This window comes from Antrostomus carolinensis, unplaced genomic scaffold, assembly GCF_000700745.2.
Source record: "Antrostomus carolinensis isolate BGI_N321 unplaced genomic scaffold, ASM70074v2 scaffold1427, whole genome shotgun sequence".
Taxonomy (NCBI): domain Eukaryota; kingdom Metazoa; phylum Chordata; class Aves; order Caprimulgiformes; family Caprimulgidae; genus Antrostomus; species Antrostomus carolinensis.
The window spans coordinates 73,591-88,387 of record NW_010329281.1 but is presented as its reverse complement, the minus strand read 5'-3'; the positions used below and the strand labels follow the sequence as shown (position 1 = coordinate 88,387).

The window sequence follows — 14,797 nt, the reverse complement described above, 5'->3', positions numbered from 1 at the left end:
TAAATCTCACTTCATGTGCCTACTCAAAGGTGATGCTTATTTAAAGATATTTTTTAAAATGCTAGGAATATAACTTTACAAATCATTGCTTGCATATATTTGCATGTGCAGTTATTGCAATTCCTTAATATAAAATAGACCATGGAGTTTTAAATCCATGTTATAGGCTTATAGGCAACATTTTTGCACATAGTTTTAAAGACTTTTTCTTTTTGCTTTTTCCTCTCTTTTTTCCCCTCCTCTGCTTTTCTTTTTAATAAAACTGACTCTTTAACATTAACAAAGTTCAACTTAATTATCATTATAAATGAGTGATGGCTCAGGATGGCACAGAAAGGTGAACCACTGATTTATTGTTTTCTAGATTTTTAGAAAAGCAGGTTAACCATATGGAGAGTTTAGATGCATCTGAAACGGATGTGAAGAGGCAACTTGCAAGGGCTGATACTGTCCTCAGCAAAGTGGCATTTCTCACCTACCCCCAGCTCTGAAAAGCTTAGAGATACTGCACTGTAAGCACTAAGAGAAGTTGCTTACAGCTCAAATACTCACTCTTACATAACTTGGTTTTCTGTGGCAGCTGTCAACAATGCAGTTGTTTTCAGCAGTGGATTCGGGTCATTTTAGCTTCCTTTATTACTGTGTTTTTAATTAACTAATTATAAAATAGGTGTCCTGCCTTTACTGAGTTGTTGAATGGCTCTTCTTGCCTAAGGGCTGTCAACTACAGAATTCCTTCGTGTTCCTGCACATGGAATTTTTAAAGAAAATTGTGTGATATGCATCCAGTTTCCATTGAAAGTAATTGAATGCTTGATTTTCTTATGCCCACCTTGAAAATTAAAGTGGTAATCCTCACAGCCAAGTTTAGATTCTAGAGCTCACTCTAGTCCAACAGATCCACCTTCACTGGGCTGATGTAGTTTTGTGTTCTTTGCATTATGTGGGGTAGAAGATAACTCTAATGTCTAATGGTTTCCCTCCATCCAGTTCCACCTCCTGCTTGACTGTAACTCACTATTTAGTATTTCAGGCTCCTACTGAGGCATAGACATGTTTATGATGCTCCTAGATTGTGTTTGACTTGAAATGAAAACTGGTACCTCTAAGTCCTTAACAAAGCTTCAGGGCATAACTTTTGAGCTGACGACCTGTCCAGTCTTGAATTTCACTCCACAGCTTGCTTCATTAGTCTGATCTGATGCTCTTTTCTAAATTTCAAACTTCAGTTTATAGTTTTTTTAGATACAATCCCTTTCTCACATAAAGCATAAATACAGGATTACTAGTCACTGAATCCTCACTCAGTCAGAGAAAAGCTGGTAATTGCTCTTAGACTGAAATAATTGCTGTTTGACTGTAAATTTGTTCAGTATAAGCACTGGGTTGAAAAAAGACAATTTCAGAAGTATGTCTTCCTCTCTCTTACTAGAGGAATGTAAATTTTTATTTTGATAGCCTAAAACCTCTTTGCAAGACAGGTGTATCAAAAGCAGCTTAAGTGAATTACATGGTAACATTGATGTAAGTAGGAACAAAACAGCCTGATGTCTTTGCAGTATCCTCTTTGTAGAGGAGAATGTTCTTTTAAATGTTGAAGTAATCATTCTGATCTCCGTCTCCTTTTGAAAAACGGCTGCTTGATACAAGAGCCACTATAGTTTATAAGCTGAATTAGATAATTTTACACATTTTATAATATAAATCCAATACAGGTTTTTGAAGCTTGCAGTCAGAATCTACTCTCTCATGTTGAGTAAACCCTTATGTCAGGCATCACTTAGGATGCTGGAGACAGCTGTTACATTACACTTTGCTACAGTGGCAGTCTTAGTTTCTTGGATTATAAGTAGGTTACAGCTGTTCTTGCCATTAGCCAAGTGGTCTATAGCATTTGGACATTTGGAACAAACACTGGAATTTCACTAAGATTCCGGGCAAGCTGCATGCTAATGAAATGACTGATACAGCAGTAATCAGTCTGTTGCATAAGGTTGCTGAGTTGTGAACTTCAGACCCAAGCATACCATCGAGTTCTGTTGTATTTGGTTGCTCACTTGCTACCTGAAACTTTCACTGCCATTGATAATGTCAGGGGGTTAAATTACAAACAAATTTTGGTGATCGCCATTAGGGAGGATGTGCTTCACCTTCAGAAAGGGCAGCATGATCTCAGACTTGTTTCAACAGAAGAGTTACAAATGAGTTCTATACAAGTTTGTTGTTGAGACAAGCTCTGGGAAACATGTTTTGTGATATTGTAAGGTTTATCTGTACAAATGGATATTACTTTTCAATGTGCTAACTTTCATTCATTTTGTATCTTTTTGTGAAGTACAGGCTTATCTCTGAGGCATGTTTGCCTCTAGTGATCCTGCTCTAGCACATTTAAACAGTTCACATGTTGAGTTGAAAGATCTCGCTTATTTTTCTGTTTGTTTGCTCAAATTACCTTTTCCACTTTTCGTTTCCCAGTGCTATTGTGCAAATAGATATGATGTATACCCAGAGAATGCTAAAGATAATTGTATTACAGTTGTTCTTACTTACTGTTCTAGTAATTGGACCCATAAGGGTAATGCAGTAAGCTAGAAGAATACGTTCACAAACACTTTTTAGGACTGTAACACCCATGGATAAAGTTGTTTGACAGAATTCATAGGTCTGGTGAATACAAGAGAGGTCTGACTTCTATTGCTCCCTCTTTCCACTATGACTCTACAAGATGATGCTGATACTGGTGAGCAGGCATGGGTAACTTTTCTGTCCAAGGTGTGTTGAATAAGGAAAAGCTTTTGTTTCTATGGGCAGATTGGTCATAGAGAGTATTTCTATATATATATCCTTTGAAAAGTCAGTTGCTACCAAGATTTAAATGTAGCCCTTAGTAGAATCGTTTTTTCTTAGTTCAAGAGAAAGATATGGAAAACTAAGTATCCTTCCACCAATTCTTTTTTCTTCTGTATAAGTAATAATTTGAAATATTAAATATGTGATTACTTTTGAAAATGGCTATACTTCAAGAAAGATATAGATTTTGTTGTGGGTTTCTCATTTTGATATGGATGTTAACTAAAGTTTTAGGAAATTTTTCTACAAGTAGATAAATATTTTAATCATAGAATGGTTTGGGTTGGAAGGGACCTTAAAGATCATCTAGTTCCAACCCCCCTGCCATCAGCAGGGTCATCTGCCACTAGACCAAGTTGCTCAAAGCCTCATCCAGCCTGGCCTTAAACACTTCCAGGGAGGAGGCATCCACAACTTCCTTGGGCAACCAGTTCCAGTGTCTCACAGTAATCTATTACTATCTCATATTACTTTTTACTCTGGTAATTCTTTTGCAAAAGAAGTAGTCTCTGGAATAATGTTAATGCTATATATGCATGATAGTTTTTTGATTGTGTGAGCAGCCATTCTGGACAATTTTGACTGCTAGCCAAAAGCATGACACTTCCTTCCTTTCAGAAATTACAGATTACAATAAAAATCTGAACTCTCCAAATTGTATATTAAAAAATCTGAAGACTGGAAACAGGATGTTAATAAAATTATTAACTAAAATAATTCACTTCAAAAATTCACTTCAAAATCTTGTGACCCATTTTAGATACAGTAGATAGTAAGTAGCTCAGTGGAGAAAAAAAGATAATAAATAAAGTATACACAGCCTGCACTTACAGATGCTAATGTCAGTTCCAGCATTGGCTCTGCCTTTAATGTAGACAGTCAGGGTTGGAGAAATTTGCTAGAAAAATGGTGATCATAAAAAATGAGGTCTATGCATAAACAAAGCAATAATACTGTAGCTCAAATGAGTACTGTTGAGGTCTAAAATTATAATTTGCTTCATACCTTTGGAGGAAAGGTATGTAGAAATGTGATATTATCACTATTAGTTAGCAGCATTGACATATTCGGGCTGTCAGTCACTGGATCAATCCAACTCACATGAAGAGTTACCGAAATTCATTACCATCTACTGACTTCTCAGTGAAATAGTCTTTGTGTTATTCATGAGTCTCAGTCTTGGAAACATTGCAGCCATACTTTTGTAACTTGAAATTGGAATTCATTCTACCTGAAAGGTCAGAGCTTTTTCTGACCTTATCATCCATAGATATTTGCTTGACAAGGCAGAATGAAATCATGTTATCCAAATAAAATATTACAACCTGATTTTTTTCCCACTAATCTCTTTCTAGTGGAAAATCTTGCATTTCAAGGCTGCAAAGTTCTGTCCTTTTGACTCCTTCTTCATTCTTTTGAAATGCAATTACTGTTCAATGAAATGTTAATGCTCTGCCCTATTTTTATAGCTGTTCCATGATGTACTGTACATGTCATAGTTTAATAATGCTGCTAAATTTTCTTCCTTTATAAATTTATTAAAAATTTAAAGTAACTTAAAATGCAAGGATCATAGTAATTTGGGGTGTTATTTTGTTTTGTAAACACAGGACAATATCTGCAAAGACACATCACCAGGCTAACAACTTCAATATATTTGAAGGAATGATCTGCCATGGAGTAGCAGTTGCAACAGTTTCAAGAGGCAAAGTGGTTTATGAAGACGGAGCTTTCCATGTCACAGCAGGAGAAGGCAAATATGTTTCCCGTCCACCATTCCCTCCATACGTCTACAAACGAGTCAGGCAGCGGGAGCAGGTTAATTAAACTAATAAATCTCTGTAATGCTTTATACAACATGAGGATAACTAGCTCTTGGGAAGAGAGGTTTGGGGATTCAGTTGTAATTTCCCTTACCAATCAAAATCTGCCAAGGTGGGAGGAAATGAAACTAAGAACTCGATTTTTATTGCTCTTTATCTTACAGAGAAATATCAGAGAGTAGTTCCTGCTCTTAGGGTAGTCTGTACAGCTCGTAGACTAAGCCTGGGTACTTTTTAAAATAAACATGTCCCACTTGCAATAAAAGTGGACAAAGTTTTGCTCATGAGTAATCAGACTAAATGCTACATTTTTGCACTGATTTCACTGAAAATCAGAGAGGCTTAACATCCATTTTACACTGAGGAAGAAATCAATAATTTTATAACTCTTTCATGGATCAAATATTTGGAGCTAAACCCTGTAGAATATTGAACACTTGGCTCTGTTTCAGCAAGAATGTGTTAAAAGCTGAACATTTGCAAAGTGCACTGCTGGACCAAGGAAGATAGCTCCGTTCAAGATCTTGTTCTAATTTTTTTTTTTTTTTAAGAGAAATATTGCAAAATACATGAACATTGAATTTTCAGTGCCTATTTACCATGCAGGTATTCATGAAGAATGCTTCTGCGTCTTTAGTATTACTTATTGTGAGTAGGATTTTCAAAAGCACCCAAACTAAGTATATTTTTAAATCGTAACCTGAATTAGTGGGATTCACTGCAGGATCTAGAGATTGAATCAAACTGGCATCCATATGAGATATGGCCCATTGAAATACTTCCAGAATTCTGTATAGTTCTTCTTGCTATTGTCTTGATGGACTAAGAAAGGCATGTAAAAGTGGCTGAGTGAGGCTTTCCTCTAAAGACCATACTTTTACAGGAGCTGGTGGGCTGCCTGCAAGTTGATATATAATACAGTGAATAGGCAGGGAAGTCCTCTCATGAGCACATAGTTTTTCCCTGGGAACTAAGAACAGAGAACAGATTATTGCATTTTGGGGTTTTTCCAAACATAAAGAAACACTTCTCTTTTTTTTTTGTACCAGCACGAGTTAGTGTAATTTAGATAAAGTATTTTGCTTTTTATTTTGAAACCAGATTTCTCGTTTAAGTCTGTCCACAAATTTTATATATTCTGTTCACCTTTTTAATGTGAATGAAGGTTAATGTTCCTGGGGGAAAGCAAGGGCAAAGAAAATAACGTGTGCTTGGACTTCTCAGACCTAGTAGAAAAGTGAACCAGTAGTCCTAACTGGGAATTTGTCCAGAGAAAAGATCTTGCATTTCGACTGAACAAGTAACTGAATTGAAACATTTACTCCAAAGGTCATGCAATTCCATGGCCAGCTGCAGATAAGATGGTCTCACAGGCTGTGGTCACCTAAAGTAGACTCATTCTGCATTTTTAATTTAGATAGCTTCTCTTCGCACTGTTCCTCTTAGAAATCATAGTCCTTTGGATCTATCTTCAGTGGGATATGTATCATGCACGGAGTTGTATGTTTCTGGGAGTCTGTTTAACCCACTGGGCATTGAAGGTATTTGGTACTTTGTTAATGAAGGCTGCTTATTAGTATAGCACTTTCTTTGTTGTGCAGTGTTGATCCCTTTGACTTTTAATGCAAAATAAGTGCCAGGTAATGGTAATAGAAACTAGCTATCGAAAACAGATTTTTACTGGCATTACACCAGTAAAAACTTGGGCCATTCCTTTTCATGTGAGAGAACATATTGCAGTTATTAAATGATAATTAGGTGCTTCCTTGAGCATAGCTCAGTGACTAGTGACTTTTAGTGACTTCAGATCGTAGCATCTCTGCTAAAGCCTTATATCCTATGTTAGAGGAAGATTAGTATCAAAACTAAAGTAAAATTTAAAATAAATTTGATAATTACAGAATTCTGAAAGACTTCAGTGAACGTGGTAGTTTCCATTTCCCATCAAAGCTAGAGAGAATTTTCCCTTAACCAAAACATCAAGTTAAACATGTCTTCAGAAGTGATTTTTCAACTAGCTCAACCTCCTGTAGCCAGCAGCTGGGATGGTGGATGGTAGATACCCACACAAGGCAGGATTCACTTTGTTTCACTGATGTACATTAACCTCTCTTACCTGTATTAAGAGCATCACTGGAAAATGTGATTACTTTTTAAAAGAACAAGCTTATAGCTTGAACATGCAGTGAGTCAGCTATTGTGGAGAGCAGCTCAGATGTGTTTTCTCTGTACCTCTTCTCTTCTGGGATATCCTCAAGTAGCTGAACCAAGTCAAAAATATACAGAAGCAACCATTAATTGCTTTATGATTGTGTTTTAACATATCCTAATTATTTTTGTGCCATAATCTCTGGGGTTTTACCAGTCCAAGATCTGTTTGGACTAAGGGAGAAGCATCAATAAAATGAGGTGGAACATGATCAGATTATTCTTTAAAAAATGGGTTTAGAATTGCTTTCTTACAGTGGTGAACAGACTGAGCCACCCAGCTCCTGAAGAAAGCTGAAAACTGAACAGTTTAATCCCAGTGTAAGGGATCTTTTCAAGAGAGGGGTTTGATGAAAGTGCTGGGATGCATAACCTACAAAGCTGGGTTATCATAGGGCTGCTATTTTAATTGTGTCCAATTAGTAATTGCAAGGGGAAGACAAATAATAGTGAAATATTTAAAATATTTTATTGCAGATCTGTCAGCCTGTTCCGGTTAAGAGAGCACCATATACAGACGTGGTCTCAGGAACACCCATCACTCCAAAATAATAGACTCATTCCCCAGTTTTGGCTCTTGCAGGTAACTGTCTCTTTTGATTAATGAAAACTACTTTACTTAATGCTTCTCTGAAACTTCAAGAAAATAAAAATGTAGGAGGCTGTCTAGCTTATCTGAAATAAGCCATCTCAGATGCTGACTTGTCTTGGTATCTTTAAATTTGATGAAAACATGCTGTGACTCAGCTATGGAGGACTCTTTCTTTCTGATTGGAGCTTCATTTAAAAGATTCAGTTGAGAGAAGAAAATGGAGTTTAACTGCTAGACTGAGACATGAGTATGAAGCCCCATAGAAAACCTGAGGTCAGTTAGCACCATGAGTAGAAACAAAGCATAAATGTTTGGCTTGCAAATTTACAGAAGAAAAATGCCCAAAACAGCTTGTTGTGAAAAATTTATTCAGTGTCCCTGTGTTACAGACAATAACTCTCCACCAATTGTCCTGTTTGGATTAAGCTGATAGATCTGTTTTGCAAGGACAACAGCTGTCTTCAATACAATAGAGGTGCTGCAGTCAGTGTCTGCAGTGGTCTAATGGATGGTTGAGCTGCTGTAAGGCTCAGTGCTGCTAACAGGGTAATAGCACCCAGCATCTCCCCTTCCCTCCTCTCCAGTGTCTACAGTGCATAGCTTGGTTTTTGACACTCCCTCACCTGCATAAGCCCTGGTGCTCGTTAGATCTTTCTGTGAGCTGATTTACTTGCTAAGCCAGCGGAACCCAATTAGCTTCCTTTTTTTGGGTTAGTTTTCTGTTGGCAAAGTAAGTTGAACTGTCTCTTAGAAGAACCTTCCAAGGATCAGTGCAGTGCAACATATGGGTGGGATAAGGCAGTTGAGGAGAAGGGCTAGGTGACAACACCTCACTCTTCAACTGTTTAACAAGCAGAAAAAATGCTTCAGGTAAAAGTAAAAGAACTTGGTAAGACCTTCAGCAAGCCCAATTGATGTATGATGCTATTGTGTGCCAGCTGCAGCTGAAATGTTGTCTACTACAGCAGAGGAATAGATTAATATGAGTCATGGAGACAGTGGATGGCAGTAAGCATGACAAAATCCAGGCTGAGTTTTTGGGTGCATATGTATACCAACGAGATCAGCTGGTTTGAGAAATGATTTCCCAATAGACTGTTGTAAAGCCCCAGTTTGCACCTCACATAAAATGGGTCTATTCTTGGTGCTAATTAATATGAGGACAGGAAAAGACCTGCAATGGTGGAAGGGTGAAGTTAGCTTTTCCACATTTCATTGTATCATTCCTTTAAAGCTACCTCACAGTGAACCTCATCCAGGACATCAGTAGCAGCAACAGAATGCAGCATCCTATTTGTTTTCTTCTGTCATAAGGGAGAAAGCTTTTGTAATAGAGAGGACTAAAGGCTAAAGCTGCAATAGAGTGAGGGAGCTATAATCATTCTTTCTAGCTCATAGCACTCTTTCTCCATTATTACCTCTCTGGGTGACAAATTGCAAAGCAGAGATTTTCTTTTTGAAAGATTATATCATATTGTCTTTTTCTTCTCTGTAGATAAAAGTAAATGAAAATGACCCTGCTGTCCCCACCAAAGCAGTGCATTCTGGGTTCAGCAATCAGTCCACAATCAACTTCTCAAGAGCCAACATGAAACTACAGTAACCAATAAACATTATACCGGCCTTCCTGCATAAAAGTTGTCATAGCAATTTCTCTTTAAAATGAATTTTGTTATAAGAACTGGAAAATTCTTTTTAGAAAAGGGAGTAATAATAAAATAATAACTACAATTATAATGTGGCAGCAGCTCTGTAGGTTCTTAAAAGTAGGTAAGTTTAGGGATGGTATTTCTTAAAATTTATCTTTAAAAGGTATAAAGTAAGAGAAATGAGCAATGGGCTTTAAGCACATTTTCTATGTTCTTGCTCTGTTAGGTCACAAGAGATGAATCCTAATTCTCTAATTTAATGTGTTAGGAAGATCTCTGTTGTGCTTAGCAATGCAGAGAATTCTGATAGATTCAGATGCTGAATTTGATTTTTTGTTTCTCCCTTCCTGGAAGGGGTCAGGTACAGAAAAATGCTGATTCATGGGAACTATCACTATTTTAGAGCTGCTGCTACATCTCCCTGTCCCTGTCTTTAAAGGAGTTTATATATTTTGTCCCTGCCAGCTGCACAGCCCAGCATTTATTGGTGTGTTCAAGTGTTTCTTTTGTTACACCTCAGGCAAACCTATGCTAATCATGCTGGTGAACTCACCTACAATGCTGTTTTGTGTTCTGGCTTTATGGAGAGACATACACCCATAACTTGAAGACTTATGTAGTGGGATCACCAGAGGAAGAGCATAACACATTAATTTCAAAAACCTTTTTTTTACTGAAAATGGGAGGTTTTTACTGATGTAACTAATACCTTAGTGTTTTTTGTGGGATAGGATTCCTAATTTATAAAAAAAATCTCATTTATGCAATTCATCTGATTTCCCATTTGAGAGATAATTATATTCTTAGAAGCACGATTCTGTTACCATGTCTAGACAAGTTTTGCATTGGAAACCTAGAATGTTGTTTAAAGTTGCATTTTTACATGTGATAGCCCTTCTTTTTAAGCAGCTTTCACTGGGGAATATTTAAGAGAGAAAGGAGGCCAACACAAAAACACCTGTACGGTGAATTTATTGTCCTGTGTGTGGAAACACTATAACCTGTACTTCTGTGCAACCCACAGGCACAGAAAGACCTTCATATTTTAAGACAGACGCAGAAAGCATATGATAATTACTGTTATTTTTAATTTGACAGTGGAAAGCAGTCTTGTAGTTCCTGCTGTATTCATAGGCATACAGTGATGTGTAAGCTTGTATGCGAAACAAACTCCTACTATATCAGTAGTTCTTGTGTCTCTAACTAGCAAAGGAAAATTTTCTTTGTAAGGTGATGGAGGATGATCATGGAGATGTTCAGGAAGAGTTAGCACAGGTTCACATTTCTCAGGTTGTCTTTGGGGTGGCAGAACAGCAGAACCAGGCATCCAGCACTATTGCATGACTGTTCAGTGTAGACTTCCATACTGCAGTGATTTACATCTGAGTTTGTTGACCAGTACCCCTCTGTAATCAACAGAGAAAGGTGCTTCTGTAAAATTATTAATCTCTCCATCAAGATCTAAGGCAGGCTAGATGAACCTGTCCAGAGTTCTTCTCCTTTGGGATGAGATGAGTAGTTTTCGTGCAATGCCAGTTTGTCTCCATTGACGGCAAAGAGAATATAGTGTGAGTAACTATAGTGCAGATGTCTACTCTGCAGCTGCCTTCCACCTAGCCCATCTTTGCCTCTCAGTACTGGAACTTCCTGGTGCAAAGGATGCCCATCTTTTCTTATGTTTTGTCTCATCAAGAGTGCATGTCAACCATGAATCCATTTTTTTAAATTAATCTTTTGCTACCTTGGAGGGAGAGCAGAAATTTGGGAAGAGGGGAGGAAAAATTAATATTAGAGTCTTGCAATTGCATGACATACCTGTGAAACAAGCAGCAAATACAATTAGAACAGTTTACAGTTTTGAGAACTATGGATGCTCAAAGCTCTGAAATAACTCAGGTGATTGAATATATGTAGTTGCCTTATGTTTAACACCAGTGTTGGCCTAAGTGGGTTCCTCAAGGCCAAAATGACTCAATTAAGACAGAAATGAAACCCAGTTGTAAAGTCTGCCAGTCCTTTGGATACTGTGGACGTGCCCAGGACTTTCAAACATCCTTTGGGCTCTTGGGTCACCTTCTGAGATCAAAGTGAAAAAAAGACTGCAGATCATGAAAGTCCAAAGGAACAAAGTTAGTGATTTTTCTAAAACAGATGTTTTCACAGTGTGATAACAGCAGGTAGTTTTATGAGTTATATAAACACCCATTTTGTAAACTGAGCTCTCCAAACTGTCAAAGTGTATTATCTGTGGAAAAATGTATAATCCTTTTAGGTTTCCTACAGATTTTTGTTAGATTAGAAATGAGGACAATTAGCAAAGAGTTCCTGATCCTTATGTTGATATTTACTGCTCTGTACCATGGATTATTCTCCTCATAGGGCGTATCACAGAATCACAGAATGGTAGGGGTTGGAAGGGACCTCTGGAGATCATCTAGTCCAAAGTCCTTTGGATTTCCTTCTTAACAAATGTCTACTTTTTGATTCCAGTGAGTGTTTTAACTATTATGCGGATGTCATTAATAAAATTACCTGCATATTGTGAACTGGGATTTACACCAAAGCATCTGCTGTATTTTTACATCCTTCAGTGCAACAAGTTATTGAGCCTGTCAGGTTTGTGATATTTTATGAGTATTTGTTGTGCCATGAAACATGCTGTCCCTAGTACCTGGATCCTGCTTGTAGCCACAAGGTGCCAAGTAATAGCCCTTGAGAAACTGTGACATCAAAGGTATTTCAACTCTGCTGTTCAGGCACTGCTACTGAAGTTGAGACTGTCAGGCTCCAAATCTCTGTGGTCCTTTTTCCACTTATGTGGGGCATACTATATAATGGTGGGATCTTCACAGAGATATAATTTTGGAATTGCGCAAGTTCCTATTCCAAGACACCAGTAATGAGTGACAGCAAAGCCAAATACAGTGGGAAGTTCTTTTCTAGTAGGCATATAGTTAATTTGGGATGCAGTAGGGTTTTAAAATGCATTTATGTCAGCTCTGGTCCTGAACTAGAGCACTGGAAGGAGCACTGAGTGGTCTCTCAGTCCTGCCTCAGTCTCTGGATCCTGACAAGACTTCTGAATTTGAATTTGTCCTACAACCGCATCCCAGCTATCGCTTGCTCATCCCATTTTAACAAAGTTGTTGCTGAGGCTGTGCTATAACTATAACAGATGCCCCACACTAGGTTGGAAAGCTGGTTTAGAGAGGAATTCTGCAGGCCATGCAGTTTCCTTGAGCCTTGCGTGGGGAAGTACCACAATTGCTTTCCCACATGTTTGAATCCTACCTCATTTGGCCATAATCCTCAGGCTTTTCGAGCGCCTATTGAGAAAAATTTTTACTTTCTTTGATTTTTCCTTCAGTCCATTCTTCACTCAGCTGGAGTAGACTATCTGTGATTGCTTTATGAGGTGGCATTGCTGCATTCAATTGCTCTAAAGCAATATATCTCCATACAGAGGAGCTGAGAATCTGTTTTGTCAAGGCTAAAACACAGAACAGCCTTTCCTTGCTTAGCACTTCTCTTCTTCTGTGGGTTTCTCCTCTCTCTTGTATGGAAAGGCTGAAGACTCAAATACATTGTTAAAGTAAGGAAAAGACTCTGTTAACCATATTTTTATCACTTGCCTCACCAGACAGAAATTTGGAATCTTTAGTATTCCATTCTCCCTGGTGACATGGATTCCAGGTGCAGAAGCAGAGAAGGAATTTGGGAGGTTTGATCCTGACCTACTCAATATTGCTTTCATCTCCATCACTTGCCAGAGAAATCCAAATACAGCCAATGTTTATTGCCCAGTTGTCTGTTGGCTGTATCATTTCACTGCCTGTAAAGAGCTCACTAGACCTGCAGTGCTTCTCTCCTCAGCCTGAGGTACCAGGGATCTCTGCAGAGAGTAGTGGTACTGGGGGATGTAGCTTTCCTGGGCCACTGGAGGGCAGGGCTGGTATTATGTATCAGGAATGAAATGAGAAGGAAATCACTCTGATGCACAGCAGCACTCATGAAGCATGTTCACATATTTTGAAGTCTGTGCCCATAAAGTCAACATAACACCCCCATTTTCAGGCTTTATGTCATCATCAGCAGAGAGTGATCCTTTGATCCTTACTTTCCACTTCTGCAATGTAAAGCAGAACTAAAGGAAAGGCTTTGCTCTAATTGCAAGCATCTCTGGACTTTTTCAATTGTGATGAAAACACAGTGAGTCAGTGTGACAGTATTGACAAAGCAGGGATCAGGGTGAAAGCAGTTGTAAACCCAGCATCCTCTGATTTTGCACACCCAGCTGCCCTCATGAAATGCTGCAACAAAACTAGCACAAAGAAAAAAGAAGCCTTTAGTTTAGCTATGAAGCAAGCCAAGTTTGGGGGTACGGAGTGGTGATAAGGAGAGTTCCATACACACGGTTGTTGAAAGGAAACGTCCTTGTTTGTATGTGCTTCAGGAGGGTCAGGAGCACTAGCATGTCTCTCTGAATTATCTTCACAAGACAATCAGGTCAGCCTTTCATTAATTTTACAAACCAGATTTGATCCAATTGGGGGATTTTTCACAGTAAATCAAACAGCTTCTGCACTAGTGAAGGACGTTTAAAAAGGAAGTTGAACTCTGCTATAAGCTGGGGGAAGGAAAGGGATGAATGTGTCAAAAGCCAAATCCAGACTTCTCCTCGGACTCTTGTTCTGAGTGCTGGTGGTATGTGAATACATTTCTGACAAGCCGTAGGGAGGCAGTTAGAGGCAATGCCGAGTAATGTGAAAGATATTAAAAATTTCCATTAAGACAATAAATAAAATCCTTAATTTCAACTGTACTTGTAGTTGAATTTTGCTCAGCAGAAACAAAAACATACATGATTTTATGTATGGGGCAGAATCTGTTGGAGCAAAAGAAAACATACCAAAAGAGGAAAGAAGACTTTGAGTGACAAAGGCAGGGTAAAAGAGCCAAAATAAAATGCAAGAAATGTGAGAAGAGGGTAGGCAAGAGGACGAACAGAAATAATTGTGGATGGAATACTAGATTTTTATTGTAACTTGTAGACTTAAAAAAAAAAAAAGAACAACAACAACAAAAAAAGAACAACAACAACAAAAAAAGAACAATGTAATCATGTGGTTGAGGGTTATGGTAAACAGAGAGGCCAAGGGAATAACTGAACAACTTGCAAAGGAGATGACTGACGACAGACAAATCCCAGACTTCCTCAGCTCACAGGAAAGAAACAAATGGGAGAAAATAGAAACCAAGTAAGGTCTGGAGAGAATGAAAGGTATGTCTCTGTGTAATGCCAGGGGAGAGACAGACCTGCCTTGTCATCTGTACAACTAAAGAGAACCACTGGGCAGATGAAGGAATAGACCTAATACCGTAGATGAGGGTAAGAACTGTTCTACCACTGAGATAAACCTCAATGTCTTTGAGGCACCAAAGGTGACTTTGTTTTACAATTTTAGAAAAAAATGTGCAGAATGTGCCACTTTCCCTGATAACTCAGGTTTAGGGAGATGGGAAAGAGCAAACTTACCTCCTTTGCCTGACATTCAGCTCACCTTCAGGACATGGGTATGCATGTGTATGGTTACAGAGGTAAATAGTGCATTAGTCCACTCAAGTGCATGACTCCAGTATGAGTGTTAATGGCAACAATATTTGTCAAGTGACAC

The 14,797-nt window shown here is 38.2% G+C and overlaps 1 protein-coding gene across 1 annotated transcript in view; it reads left to right on the top strand.

Moving 5' to 3' along the window:
* Positions 1-9,110, top strand: part of DPYS (dihydropyrimidinase) — a 35,203-nt gene extending 26,093 nt beyond the window's left edge. Inside the window, exons 8-10 of the mRNA XM_010172474.1 lie at positions 4,461-4,668; positions 7,359-7,464; positions 8,969-9,110. Of these exons, the coding sequence (XP_010170776.1) occupies positions 4,461-4,668; positions 7,359-7,433 (283 nt within the window). The 3' untranslated portion in view covers positions 7,434-7,464; positions 8,969-9,110. The remainder of the gene's footprint in view (positions 1-4,460; positions 4,669-7,358; positions 7,465-8,968) is intronic.
* The last annotated feature ends 5,687 nt before the right edge of the window (positions 9,111-14,797 follow it).